The sequence below is a fragment of the Rutilus rutilus genome (genome assembly GCF_951802725.1).
Source record: "Rutilus rutilus genome assembly, chromosome: 15".
Taxonomy (NCBI): domain Eukaryota; kingdom Metazoa; phylum Chordata; class Actinopteri; order Cypriniformes; family Leuciscidae; genus Rutilus; species Rutilus rutilus.
The window spans coordinates 7,306,941-7,322,373 of record NC_140220.1 but is presented as its reverse complement, the minus strand read 5'-3'; the positions used below and the strand labels follow the sequence as shown (position 1 = coordinate 7,322,373).

The 15,433-nt window shown below is 39.1% G+C and overlaps 1 protein-coding gene across 11 annotated transcripts in view; it reads left to right on the top strand.

Moving 5' to 3' along the window:
- afdna (afadin, adherens junction formation factor a) overlaps positions 1–15,433 on the top strand; it is a 119,435-nt gene that overhangs the window by 95,045 nt on the left and 8,957 nt on the right. For 6 of the 11 annotated variants that reach the window (XM_084433017.1, XM_084433015.1, XM_084433013.1 and 3 more), the window contains 9 exons: positions 1,135–1,200; positions 1,434–1,507; positions 2,884–3,002; positions 3,756–3,947; positions 4,030–4,118; positions 6,608–6,793; positions 7,871–9,010; positions 11,368–11,403; positions 14,137–14,271. In XM_084433017.1, coding sequence (XP_084289143.1) covers positions 1,135–1,200; positions 1,434–1,507; positions 2,884–3,002; positions 3,756–3,947; positions 4,030–4,118; positions 6,608–6,793; positions 7,871–9,010; positions 11,368–11,403; positions 14,137–14,271 — 2,037 coding nt within the window. The remainder of the gene's footprint in view (positions 1–1,134; positions 1,201–1,433; positions 1,508–2,883; positions 3,003–3,755; positions 3,948–4,029; positions 4,119–6,607; positions 6,794–7,870; positions 9,011–11,367; positions 11,404–14,136; positions 14,272–15,433) is intronic. The other 5 variants (XM_084433018.1, XM_084433022.1, XM_084433020.1 and 2 more) reach the window with 1 other exon arrangement.

The window sequence follows — 15,433 nt, the reverse complement described above, 5'->3', positions numbered from 1 at the left end:
TAAATATTGTACTTTTGAAAGAGTTCATATCAGGCTGCTAAAGCAGAAACATTGTTGATATAAAGCAAGTTTTATTTTTTATTTTTTTAAGGAGCAGTTCTTTCCTTTTTACACTTAACAGAAGCAGCACAGCTATTTTAGCACAATGTTTAACCTGCAATTTATTCCTATGATGTCAAAGCTGAATTTTCAGCATCATTACTCCAGATCTCAGTGTCACATGATCCTTCAGAAATCATTCTAATATGCTGATTTGCTGCTCAAGAATCATTTAATGTTGAAAACGGTTGTGCTGTGGAATATTCTTGTAGACAATTTGCTGTGGTCAGACTTTTCTGTTATTAGTTTGTCAGGTGGGTTTCTGTATGAGAAAACAGCTGTGAGAGCTAGGAATTTAATACAGACATCTTATTTTTTTGTAGTTAAATTTTAGCATGATCTCCCTTAAATAGAACCGCTGGCAGCAGCCTGGGGATTTTGGGTACTTTCTTGCTCAAATAGCAAATCCAGCCATCGGGAAAAAAACAAATGTTGCTAACTTGAAACCGCAGTCCTTAAGCCAAACCCCTTTAAAGCTCATATCACTGGTGCTCTGTCAGCTTAAAGCCTTGAAAAGACCATTTAACTCCAGTTATGGAGCATTACGTGATAGAAATGTTATGACTGAGTGTTAAAGCTTGTGTGGTGTTACCATTTCAAGAGTACAGGAAGTGCTTCAATGAATGCATTGTTTTATCCTGAAGTTAATTACTAGGTTTTATTTTGAGCATTATTTCTGTAGCATGCATTGGCATCTAGGGTCGAGCTGATATCTCAATGGTTGCACAGTCCAGCAGCCAGATGGCCCCTGTCAGATGATGACTTCTGACCCCGGATATTGGGTGAAGTACTCAGAGAGGGTTAAACATGGCTAGTTTGAACAAAACCTAGCCCAGATCTGGTCTGAATTCATGAATGAGTTTATTTATGTGAATGTCTTCACTGCTGGCTCCAGATTTATAGTCTTTCGTGAATGAACGCCTGGTTTCTTCGTCCAGCGGTTTCTGCAGTGGAACTTCTGGAGCCTGTTAATGACATTTAGATATTTTTCATAGTGCTAATAAAAAGTTTTGCTCTTTGTTTTGTGTTTTTTAGGGTGCCGGGCAAGACAAACTTGGTATTTACATCAAGTCTGTTGTCAAAGGAGGTGCGGCAGACATGGTGAGTTTATTTAGATTTTTATATTTTAATGTTCTTTATGGGCAAAAGCAGATGCTGTGACCTAATTTCTTCTGAAACCACTAGCAGCTAGCATTGCTAGTGTTATTTCTCGCAATTAGTGTCATTAATATTACACTACTATTATAATTAATAGCACTATTAAGTATTAAACTGTAAAATCTGTAAAAATCAACCTTTGCTTGACTGTCTTGTTTTTGAATGTTTTTCTTCAGGATGGGCGTCTGACTGCCGGAGATCAGTTGCTCAGCGTGGATGGACGAAGTCTGGTCGGTCTCTCTCAGGAGAGGTAATTCTGGAGCTTTCAGACCATTAATAATGATGTCTGTAGAATGGGATTTAAAAAATTTGAAATGGACTTACAGGTAAAGCATGTAATATCCGGCTACATCGGAGAAGATGAGCTTCTCAGTGAAATAAACAGGAGGATTGCATGCTAAAACCATTTTATTACATCACATCTCAAGCAAAGACTGTGTCTTTATACACACAATTAAGTGATGGAAGAATAATATATGATGTTTCGTGTTTTTAGAGCAATTGATGGGGTGCTCAGGCAAAAATGCCCTTGAAATTTAACAGTTCAACAAGGTCCTATGTTTTTTTTGTTGATTTAACTTTATCTGAAAGAGGAAAGTCTCATTATTAGGATGATTTAATGACTTTGCATGAAGAATGTCATTTTTATGTGTTTACACAAATATGCACTCATTAAAATAAAAAGGAATATTGGGTAGGGTGACCATACGTCCTGTTTTACCCGGACATATCTGGCCAGGATTTCGAGATCGCCCAAAATGCTCGGGATTCGTCTTTTGCTTTCTACAGTCACCATTCATTATGTTTACATTATTACGTTATTTGACACTGACACGTACGTGCCAGCTTTGCAGGTCATGCATTCTGATTCACACGGATCCCGATCGAGACGAAAACACAGGAATTTTCTTAGCAATGCTTACACGCACATCAACCGATCACTTGTTTAGCGTTCATGTAAACACTACATTCAGATTAACCAATCGGAATTAATTCAGTACTACTGAATCAAAAGGTGTACATGTAAACAAAATGAATGGCGACGAGAAAGCAAAAGCCGAATCGCGGATATTTTGGGCGATCTCGAAATCCCGGCCGGACATGACCTGGAATATGGTCACCCTAATATTGGGCCTTAATGAGAAGTTAATTTCTGACACTGAGGTTTGTCATGTAATTATCCTGGATTTAACTTGAACTTAGTTCAACATTTAAAGCCATTAAGTTGTGCAGTACAAAGCACCTTTTGTGTTTGCAAAGTCAAAATGGCATACATTTTTTGTTTTTGTCCAAAAAATTGTGTTTGTGTCTTGCATGTAGTTTTGAGATGCGGTGGAATTGATGAAACTCTTAAATCTGCGGATTTGAGTTAAATGAGAAGCATATGGCTCAAAACAGTTGTGAATGGACACAACTTGAGTTGCCTTTGGTATTCGTTCCAGTGTCCATCTCTTTGAGGCATTTGCTTATAGTTAGCCGACGACAAATCCAAACACATTCTAAGAGATTAGTCTCTTGAAATAAACTCTCATGAGATTGTGGGATTGCACATGAATGCTTTAGTCATGAAATTCACATAGTCTGCTGTTTTATGTGTTTTACTCATAAGATGTCTCTGTCTTGTAGGGCGGCGGAATTGATGACACGAACCGGCTCGGTTGTAACGCTTGAGGTTGCCAAACAGGGAGCCATTTACCACGGGCTGGCCACGCTCCTCAGCCAGCCGTCCCCCATGATGTCCCGCGGTGAGCACACACGGCACAACTGCGGCGTGAATATTTATTTAAAGAGGACCTATTATGCTTTTTACATTTTCAACTTTCTTTAGTGTGTAATGTTGATGTTTGAGCATGAAAAAGGTCTGCAAAGTTACATTCTACAGGGAGTTATTCTCTATATCAGTAAGCGCTGTTTCTGAACTCCCTGAAACGCCTCGATTTTAGTGAGTTTTCTTTTGGGAACTTGCATGTGACTTGCATAATTCCCGCCCAAAGGCATGTGCTGTTATGGGAAGGGGCATGACAATTCATAGAGACCGGAATTTAACAGAGTGACAGACCGGGTCAGGTCCTGCAACAGTGTAAAATATGAAAAAAATAACCCCATTTTAACCCCTTACCCATTCAAGCATGAAAACCTATTCTTGTAGATCCCCAAAACAAACTTCTACAACAGCATAATATGGCCTCTTTAAAGCGGTGTAAAGGCTTGTGTGTGGGAGCTTCAGTATCCTGCTTAAAAATATCAGCAGCTGCCGCCCAGCGTGCATGTGACTAATTCCTTAAAGAGGTGGAAATGTGGTGGATCTGGCACCCGCAGCGTTCCCAGTCACACACAAAATGGTTCAAGTGATGCATTAAATCTAAATGCTTTCGACACATGTCTGGTAGTGTTTCTGATTTGGTGTGTTGTGGGTGAATTCCCCCGTTATACAAAGAGATGGGCACATTCTCAGTGCTGAGTTTTGTCTCATTCAAACCTCTCTTTCATCTCTGCAGCATCAGACCGTGGACGTGGAGACAAGGGAAAGCTAAGACCAAAGAGTGAGGGCTTTGAGCTCTATAACAACTCTGTGCAGAATGGCTCTCCTGAGAGCCCCCAGGGCACGTGGGACACCTATCCTGAACCAAAGAAGGAGGACAGGTTGTTGAAGAATCGTGCAGACCACCGCTCCAGTCCAAATGTGGCTAGTAAGTGTGTCACTTCAAAGACTTGTCATATGTGCTTATTTTAAGTGCTGACATTATATTTATGTCTTTTTACCTCCTGAAGACCAGGCTCAGAGTCCAGGTGGGAAGCCTGTTTACCCAGGAGCCCCAGGAAAGATCACGTCAGTCTCAACGGGAAACCTCTGCCCCGATGTGAGTAGACACAATCATCGGCACCTCTAAGATGAATGTTGCACGTGTGTGCCATGAGCTCTTTTCCCCAGTGAATCAAGAGTGTTTGCAACACTGCTGTTGGCTGTGTGAACTGTGTTGTCCAACTGATTCCCGGACGAATGAGTCTTATGAGGTGGTTCTTTTTAGCGAATCAAAAACATACAGCATGAACAGTGAAGTTTAACCAATTCCCAAACAATGAGTTCACATCTCTTATGAACTGCTTTTTTTTTTTTTTTTTTTTTGTGAATCAAAAAGATACAGCATGACCAGTGTAGTTTAACCAATTCATAAGCAAATGACTGTTATAAGCTGGTTAGTGAATCAAACACACACACATTAAAGATACATTAGGAGTCAATATTAAATTCCATACAATTCCTATCCCTAGTAAGTCATTTACTAACTTGCTAAGTAAAAGTGGCTACTTCAATCACATTTAAGCTGTTTAATGGGACAATACAGCAACTTTGTATATCTGAATACATTTTTTAAATGAAAACTGTTAAAAATAGCAGTGTTTGACTAAAAGGTTTGCTACAAAAATTATGTAAATTTGCTACACTGGACATCTGGGAACATTTTTGAGTGACTATTTGCATTTAACTTTTTGGACCAACCTGAAAATGAATCCTAGAGTTTTGTCACACTACACAGTTAATTGGAAAAATGACTCATTATTACTAGAGAAACTAAACTATTATGAAAGCAGCTGAGCTAATGACATGCCACTAAAATATGTAGTTAGTGCCACCTTTTGTAGGTAGCTCCCTTATATTCAGAAGCACATCATAATAGTTCATGCGGAAATGTGTTGTAATGCGGGTGTGTCGTTTTCATGTGAAGTCTCTGGTTTTAATTGAATAACCAGAAACTTGTCTCTGAAACCACAGGCTAATAGAAGCCTAATAGAAACATGATTCATGGCTGATTGTTGTGTTGCTCTTGTAATTAATCCTAATCATGTCTGTAACCACCATCTGATTGGCCAATCACTCTTTCATTCACATTCCTCTGATTTATACACATACATGCTTACTCTCACATAGTGTTGTCACGATACCAAAATAATTGTTTCGATACCGATACCAAGTCAAGTATTGCGATTTCGATACTTTTTCGATACTTTTCCTGAAATGGGAGAAACACTCTCAAATATCATTGCTGTGCTTTATTTTAAAAACTGGACAACATTCTAATCATATAACACACTAATAAATGATATATTAAACATTTGAACAAAATATGAAATATAAAAATATAAAAAATAAATTAGAGCAATGACATTCAAGGTAAAAAAAAAAAAAAAATTTAGCAGCATTATCTCATTCATCATAAGAAACATAAGAGTTACCAGTAATAACTTTATCTTGATTCTGAACTTTGAATAAAAATATGAACAGCGATTATATTAAACAATGTTTAATATTGGTAACATACGATAAGCCTCATTGGTGATATATGTGACATATGGGGAGAGAGTTGTGGAAGGCCTATACTTCATGTTAAACATAAATATATAGCAGCAAAGACAACGTCGGCAGTGTTGACGGCAAAATAGGCTACAGAATATTTCGTTCTGTATTGAGAGGTGCAGTATTTGAAAATCGATAATATTTTTTTTAATTACATTTAGCCTATATTGTATTTATGTCAAAAACTAGAGACTTCCAAACATCAAAATGTCACTTATTAATATGTATTCGTAGAAATACATAGAAACATCTTTCCCTATTCTATTTTGCCTGGAAACGCTTCCAACACGCTTGCGTGTCGCGTGAAAAATAGGCGTCGGTTCTATTCTAGCATGCGCGCGTTTTCCGCGCGTCTCGAGCTGTGCCTGAGACTCGTGTGTCACGCAGGCAGTTAACATGGGAGCCGAAATAAAAACAGACACGCCACGTAGCCAGTGTGTCGCCGGCCTTACAAATCTGGAACGCGGTCATTCTTAGAAGTATCGATACTAATAAATGTAGGAATCGTGATGTTTTTAATTTCCGATTTACTTTTGAAGTATCGGTGCACTGTGCAACAGAGCAAGGTAGGCAAAGTACTTCAGTTCCATATGTCACTCCTCGCGTCATCTTTTTCTACGATGTGGACCACTTGTGCTCTCACATGCAGCCATCTCACTGTAGTGTTTTGTCACATGACACTGACAGCGGCAGCTTCTTTGCTGCCTGCGTCAGGAAAAAAAAAAACAAAGACGTCTATAGGGAGGCGTTTTTTTTTTTTTTTTTTTTTTTTTTTTTTTTAAGTATCGATACTGATACATTTAGGTATCGTGACGTTTTTAATTTCCGAGTATCGCGATACTTTTGAAGTATCGGTACACCGTGCAACACTACTCTCACACTAGTTTCCATTTTAGATGAATTATAACCAATAATGCTGCATTAAAAAGTTATGGAAAGGGAGTTTACACTGTCACAGCTGTCTAATCTGTCTTTAACCTGTATGTCCAACAGGAGGAGCCCTCTCCACCCCGTCCAGAGGCTTATCCGATCCCCACTCAGACGTACCCAAGGGAGTATTTCACCTTCCCAGCCTCCAAATCTCAGGACAGGATGGGCCCTGGCCAGCCCTGGCAAAACAACGAACCGGAGCCCCTTCCCCCTATGGATAACCACTCCAACAACAGCATGGCTATGCAGGTTAGCCTTTTTAGGAAGAGAATGCATAATAGTTCTGCATGGTGTCCTGGTGACACAGTAATATCACGACACTGGCAGTGTCACAGTATTTTTCAAACAGTACTGTACATTAGATACAACTATTTGTATGGGAGCTACTATTATTTTGGCATTCTGCAGTAAAATGTTATGTATGTTTTGTGTCCATTTATGTTTTTTTTTTGTTTTTTTTTTTTTTTTTGCTTTTTTTTTTATTGTTATAATGTTTTGATACCATTCAAAAGTTTGACTTCAGAAATTAGTACTTTTATTCAGCAAGAATGCAATAATTGATCAAAAGTGAGTGTAAAGACATTTATATATTATAAAAGTTTTCTAATAAAAAAAAAAAAGCTATTTAACAAAGAATCCTGAAAAAAGATTGTCTGATGACAGCAAATTGTCCACAAAAATATAAAGCATAACAATTGTTTTCAGCATTGATAAGAAGACTTGTTTGGATCATGTGACACTGAAGACTGGAGTAATGATCCTGACATTTCAGCTTTACCATCCCAGGAATAAATTACATTAAAAAAAATTACAACAGAAAAGTTATTTTAAATTGTAATATTTCACAATATTGCTGTTTTTACCATATCTTTATTTATCAAATAAATGCTGCCTTGCTGAGCATAAGAGACAAAAGCATTTAAAACCATTTAAAAATCAAATCACAAGCTTTTGAATATTGCTTTAGATTTAATTTAATTTTCATTCATTTAAATGTTATATGCATTATCTTACAAATTAAATAAAGTTAATTACATTACCAAGGACTTAATACTTTAAACTGTATTTTTAATGTGTTTTCACACAAATTTGCCTGTTTTTTGTTTTGTTATTTTCCCCCCAGAGATTCAAAAATCTTTTAAAAACATATTAAATATCATAATTATTTTGTAATTTGCTAGTTTGGTTTGGTTGAGCTTATCCATTAAATAAAAGTTCATACGTAACTCCTGTCTAGTCACAATTTACATTTGTCTGCAACATCTGTGACATTTTCACACAAAAATAAGAAATTAATCTCACTGCTGTGTCGTTGTGTCCTGCTAGCGGGTGGCGCGCTCTCAGGAGGAGCTGTGTGACGTTCCGGGCGGATACCCAGGTGAACGTCTGCGTCAGGAAGACCTGATGCTCCTGCAGCAGCAGCAGCGTGAGGCTGAGTACCAGCGAGGTGGAGGCGAGCACTGGAACCACCAGGTGTCCTCTTCGGTGGAGTCCAGTACCTCCAGCCAAGAACACCTCAACTTTTCCTCATCCTCTGGCTCTAGGTCCCAGGGCAACCACAAGAGCGGCCCTGGCCGCTGGAAAACCCCAATAGTTCCCAATTCCGGCCCAGTGGGCGTCTCCCAACCCTCCCGTTCTGACCTTCCCCCTCCTCCTCCTCCTCCACCCGCACACTACGACTATGAGCCGCAAACAGACATGCCGCTTCCTCCACCACCGTCTGTTTCACAGCAACAGGCGGCGGCCGCGGCCGATCGCAAGAAACGCGAAGAGCAACAGCGCTGGTATGAGAAGGAAAAGGCCCGGCTCGAAGAGGAGCGAGAGAGGAAGAGAAGAGACCAGGAGAGGAAATTGGTACAGATTCGCAACCCTGCCGTCCCTGGCCCTGCCATGCACAACAACCAGCACGGCCCGCTGCCACCTGCCCCTCAGCACCAACAGATGCCCCATCCACAGCCCCCCATGCCAGTGCAGGTGCCCCAACCGTACCTTCCCCCGGTCCAGCTGACACAACCGCCGCCGCCACAACCGACCCGGCCCGATAAACTATCCAGCCTTCCTCGCCAACCACCACAGGACACGGTAATCCGTGACCTCCTGCCTCAGCAGCAGCCACGCACCATCGAGAGGCGCGACCTGCAATACATCACCATCAGCAAAGAGGAACTGTCCGCCAGCGACAGCCTGTCGCCCGACCCCTGGAAGAGGGATGCCCGCGAGAAACTGGAGAAACAGCAGCAGCTTCACATCGTGGACCTCCTGGACAAGGAGATCCAGGAGCTTCAGGCCAAGCCCGAGCGCACCGCCGAGGAGAGCGACCGCATGCGCAAACTCATGCTGGAGTGGCAGTTCCAGAAGAGACTGCAGGAGTCCAAGCAGAACGAGGAGGATGAGGAGGAGGAGGATGACGAAGATGTAGACACCACGCTAATTATGCAGAGACTGGAGGCGGAGAAGAGAGCACGGGTGAGCAGACACAGGGAAATTGATAGCTGTAGTTTGCTATGTGGATATAAATGGTTGAAGTCAACATGAAATCAAAACTGACCTCGCTTACTTTCGTAATGCGCATTCCTGGTCTTATTGTGAGCGAATTATCAGGGCACGTCAATTCAAAGAAGTCTTTGTAATCTTTCATCCAAATGTAATAACTTGTTCCACCTCTGAAAGGTGTGGATATGAGCCATGTGGGCAGGGAAAATAATATTAGCCAATAGACAACCCAGTGAACCTACAATTGGTGTACTAGTTGTCACTACATATTAAACGATAGGAAAACGTATTTTAATGTTTAAACAATTGCGATCAATTCTCGCCAATTTTGTATTTATTATTTATTTCAATAATGTAGGTCATTCTGAAATTCAACGCATCACAAAAGTAAAATAGCTTGTGATTCTTTTCATGTTGACTTTAAGTACTTAAAATGTTACTATATCTTGATAAATGGTTTTGTGATCCTCACGCTTGTATAGAGCATTAACATTGTTTTTCAGCTGCTTTGGAACGACTCAGAGTCAGGAAGTTTTTAAAAGAGCTAGGTCTACTTGAGTACACTTGCACATGTGTTTTTCCCATTGCTGCGCAGATTGAATCGTCTAAGGTCGTCGCAAACCTCTGCAGTATTGTTCGAAGTTGAGTGCCGGTCTCTTTGTATGTCCGTATAAACTTTTGCGTTATGCTTGAAACCGCAGTCAGAAGCAGGACAGACTGGTGATGGAATCGCTAATCACTAACCTGGGAATCCTTGCGTGAATGTTTTTTTTAATTTTTTTTTATTAAGCCTCCGCTGTTATAATGAATGTTTTGCCATGTGCTCCTGCAACATGCCTATGTCATTGCTTTTCCATGCTGCACTGCTGATATACGCTGCGCTGACGGAGGGCTGAAGCCAGGGCTTTACGATGCCAAGCACTGGACACGTTTCCACTGCTTGCCCCAGCATCAGCCTGCCTCGTCCAGATCAGTACATCTCTCCTGATCTCATCTGTCATTTAAAATCTGATATTCATTTAACTTCTAAAAACAGATCAGTGGCGGAACCATTTCTGACCTTTAGCTACTGGCTAACCAACCATTTACAGTAGGATCAGAATCAGTATTATTTGAAATGTGCTAACAACAATATGCAAGGACTTTTCAGGCACATATTAAGCCTCGTCTCTGACCAGGGTGGAGAATCAAAACCATTGATTCTGTTAGTAACTAGGGCTGGGTGATTAAAATCAATAAAAATAATTAAATATTAAATCTATCAATGTGTGTGTATATATTTATATATGCACCGATAGATTTAACATTTAATTATTTTTATGCACCAATATAATTATACATAATAATATTCAGCAATATATATATATTTTCTAAATTTACCCATTAATATATGTATTTATTTATACTATATTTACATATATTTTGTTTTAAATTAATACTTTTTTTTTTTTAATTATATATATTTTAACAATTTTTAGAGATGACTAACAAATCATGTTTGCGAATCATTTCAAATGAATCGATTTGCCATTAAGATATTTCGTAACCATTAGCATATATATTGGCTAAATAAAATGTTTAATATTCAAATTGGCAAATTCGATTTTATATATCCATAAAATTGCCGAATGTATGGTAAATATTAGATATAAATCTCCCAGCCCTATTAGTAACTAATGGCTTAATCTGTGCTCAGGAAACAGCCTGTGATGAGCATAGCCTTTAATGTCGAAACATTTGAGTTCAGTTCAGTTGAATTCAGGCTCTTGACTTCTTGGTGGGCTGGTTTGTGTGTGTTATTTCCAAATGGCTTTTTTTGTGCTTTCCAAGTCTCTGAGACATTCAGTGCTAGCACAAACTTCAGCCCCCTGAAGTCCACTAACGTTTTCCAACACCTGCCGTAGCGTAGCGTTCACCTAAGTTTCTGCTGTGTGCAGCACAGTGCTCAAAGCTAACTTTGATATCGCTCCATCTCTGAGGAGTTGGCAGGTCGAGCCGTCTAAGGGAAGGTCAACACAATCCTGTGTGTTTGAAGGAAAATATTGCCAGTGCTTCAGTGGGGGGGGACGTGGAATGATGGGGAAATTCCTCACCAGCTCAAGTGTTTGTGGAGAGAAGTGGACCGCTGGCACTAATCAGACCCAAACTGCCCTGGAATGTTCCTGGCAGAACATCACTGCGTCCCGGCCCACTGCGCCAATGTTTTTTCTTTTATTTGCTTTGTTACTTTTATCTTCTCTAAAACCCCTCCTTTTCTTTATTTCTTACTACTTTATTTATTCTCTCTCCCACCCCTTTGGTTGCTCTGTATGTTTTTGTTTCTCTTGCAGCAGACTGCTGTTCCAGCAATCTCTGTACTAGACTTGGTATGTTCTTTACGCTCTTTACTTGTCTTCCTGTTTCGGCTCCACCTGTGTCTCCTCTTGTTCACTACCTACCTCCCTCCCTTCATTCGGCCGTGGTGGCTCCTTTACCCATGGGTATTATTTTGAGAGAGATGTACCACTTTTTCAAGCAGGGGACAACATCATGGGGACTCCATCTCGGGATGTTCATTGTGCTTCACTGGGAAACTGCTGCTTTGCAACAATATCTAAAAATGAGCCGAATGAATCCTTAAGGAAAGACATCATAGAAAATACATTTTTAAAGCTAAAGTTAGTCATTTCTAAGCCAGTGTCACCATATGGACTAAGTATTATTGTAGTTATTATATTCAAAACTAGTTTTCATCTTCCATTGGTTGGGGAAACGGTCTCACCTCCAAACTCACTCCAGATCAACCTACGAATGCCTAATTTTGATTTAATAAAATGATGCAAATAATTCTTTTTTTAATTATTAATCAAATGAATTAAATAATAAGATAATAAAAATCGTTTTGACCCAGTATTTTTTTTCTTACAAATTTTTTTCTTACAATTCAAAAATGATTGAATCATCCCTCGTTTTCTTAAAAAAACGCAAGGCACTTACAGTAGAAGTTAATGAGGCCATGTTTTGAAGGCCTCAGAAATATTAAGCTTAACATTTTTATAAAAAGCACTTACAATAATTCTTGTTAAAACTTGTGAATTATTTGAGCTGTAAAAGTGGTTCTTCATTTTATCGTCATTTTAAGGTTTATGATGTTGTCATGTCAACAAAATTGGATATAACTTAATATAAACTTCTTTTTTTTACGTTGTTGTGACTATACTGTTGAAACCGTGAGTATTTTGACGCTCCATTCACTTCCATTGTAAGTGCTTCACTGTAACCCTGGGTTTTTTTATTTTGTTTTTTTTTTTAAGAAAAAGAGGGAGAAGTTGAAATCATTTTTTAATGGCAATCTACAGTAATGCCACAAATGCTGTCGATTGAGTTTATCCTGTATTAAATATTCCTTTAACTAAAAAAAAAATCACACTCTTCAGCTTTAAATGTGCTCAGGATAGCAACCTTATGTCTGGAAGTGTGCGCACGGCTTAGACATGAACATTTGCATCTAGAAAAACCACAAAATTCATTCCAAAGAAAGCTTTGAAAGTTCTTTTTCCTTCTTGGAGAACATGATGAAGCTCTGCTGGTTTCGGCAGCCGTTGTTTCAATGCAGTGTCATCATGAGGGGTGGGCTGGTGCATGTTTTCTTCCAGCCCAGTCTCTCCGGCCCTGAGCTTGCTTGCATGAGGGCCTCATCACCATGCCGTGATCTCCATTCCGGTTTCTTCCTCCACTCCACTCATCACTGCTCTCTGTGTCTGTGTTTGACCCTGGCGCTTTGCCGCTCCTTTATTCTGCGTTTCTCCATGGTTTTTGGTGCTGGGTTTCTTCTTCCCCTATCCTGACTACTGGACATGTCTCTGTTTATGTCCTCTTCCTTCTGATTTCCGATGGAAACGTTGTATGGCCATGATTTGTATTTCCCTACCCTGTTGAGCATTGTATATGTATTGTGTATGAAGTTTGATCAAGGTGTTTGGATTACCTTTCGAATGACTTTCTGTAGATGTGAAGAAGCGTTTTTGTCAGTAAGTTGTTTTGCATGCAGCGGTGTACGTGCATGTCATTCTCTTTTAACGTGTGATTTGTGTTTGATGCACGATACCTCTCGTCACAGTGATCACATCAACAAACTTACTGGTGATAATTCAACAGGATGCTTTTTATACAAATCACCACAGCAGGCTAGTCTATAAATGAGCTATTAATAAATAAAACAACTACACATTTGATCTAAATGACTGTTAAAACTGTAAAAATTTATATTTTTAAATGTAGTATTTGGTTTAATGTTATGTGTAAATATAGATTTATACGTTTAAATTGAAGTTCAAATGTTTGGGCTCAATGAGATTGTTTTGAAAGAAGTCTCTTACTGTATGTTCACAAAGTCTGCATTTATTTGATCAATACAGTAAAATCGGTGATACTGTGAAATATTATTACCATTTAAAATACATATTTTGTATTTAGTATTTTAAAATGTATTCCTATGATGGCAAAGCTGAATTTTTTCAGCATCATTACTCCAGACTTCAGTCACATGATCTTTCAGAAATCATTCTAATATGCTGATTTGTATTTAAGAAAGATTTCTTCTTCTTATTAAAGTTGAACACAGTTGTGCTGCATAATATTTTTGTGAAAACTGAGATACATTTTTTCTGAATAGAAGGTAAAAAAAAAAAAAAAAACATTTATATGAAAATAGAAAACTTTTGAAGCATTATAAATGTCTTTAAAAGTATTCATTTAAGAAAAAAATCTTATAGACCCCAAACTTTTGAACGGTAGTGGACGTTTGTTAAAATCACAAAATAATTGTGATAAACTAATAAAGCAAAAAAATTGTTTATTATTATATATCAGTAGTTTTAGGATTGACATGACATTAAATTGACATGAAATTTAGTCATTAACCAATAAAACAGGCGCAAGCACCTATTTTTTTCTAGATATCTAGGTTGTCATCAGTTAAATTTAGGAACAATTTAGGTTTACGTCAGTCATTTAGGTTTAGCACCAGGATTTAAAATGGCAAACTCAATCAGTCCAATCCATCCTCTCTGTGGTCCAGTGTTTTTCCTCTAAACCTGATTATGTATTGTGCACCTCAGCTACAGGACGAGGAGCGACGACGGAAACAGCAGTTGGAGGAAATCCGTAAGCGTGAAGCAGAAGAACGAGCCAAACAGGAGGAGGAGAGACGCTGGAGAGAGGAGGAGAGAGCCAGACGAGAGACTGAGGAGAAGGTATTGAGATCGAAACGGACCAGCGACAACTAGGAACTTTCTATATGTAGTTAAAAGCATTTATTTAAGATGTTTCTAATGAGAAAGGACTCATAGACAGAAAATGCAGCATGCATATGTGAAGTTTTTTTTGTGTAATGTGCAATTGCAGGCATGTTTTAGCACACTTCATATGGAATGCAGATTATCTTTGTCTTTTTTTCCCCTCCTCAAACAGGCCTTAAACTCAAGTCACGACTACAGCAGATAGATTTCACTGTCTCAGACCTGTAATCTTGCTATTATTAGTCAGGTTAATTATAGTGAGATGTTCTCCCAAAACGTTCTCTGCACCTTTATGAATCAGTCTTTTGACATATTTATCTGAAGGAGACATGTGATCAGCCATGTGTATTTATGCTAATACAAAGCTTTTTCAAGGTTTTCGCCTGATTTCCATGTGGATGGTTCCTCACGATCTTGTAAGTGGGTGTGATTAGAGACAGCAGCTGATGTTTAATACGTCAGGCTGTACAATATCACAGTCCCTTGTATGATTTAAAATAATGTGTATCTATGTATATGTATATGTATATACATACTATATTTGCTGATGATAATAATAAGGTTTACTGCAGTCCTGGAGTTAGTAATGAACCGTTAACTGATAAAGGCTAAATTGAGTTTGTTTAACTCCCATGTGTTACACTTCTGGAATGCCTCAGCAGGTCATTGACTTACCAGTGGTCTGAATTTACATTCTCCATCTAAAATGTGAGCAGTATCGTCCCACTATGTGACCATCCAGTTTTATTTGTGCCTGTGTGCGTCATTTTCAGACCACTGGTAATTTTAGAGGCCAGTTGTGATGTCCAACTGCATGTCTTCACAACATCTCCACTCCTGTGTTTGTGATGTATCCCCATCCCCTTCAAAGAAACGCATGAGAATCACATGTCAGATCTTTGCACAACAATCCAGCATTTTGTTGGGCGGCCATTGCCATTCCATACAACATTGCTTGGAAGTGCTGTTGGAAATGGGCCCACCTTGGTTTTCATGGAGGCCGTCCCAGATTGAACTAGCTCATGTGTGTTTTGCCTCCACACGCACTCATAAGAGACATTCCCACCGCATACTAACCCAGGGGATCCATGCACAGAGACCAGAGCAGAGCCAGCCA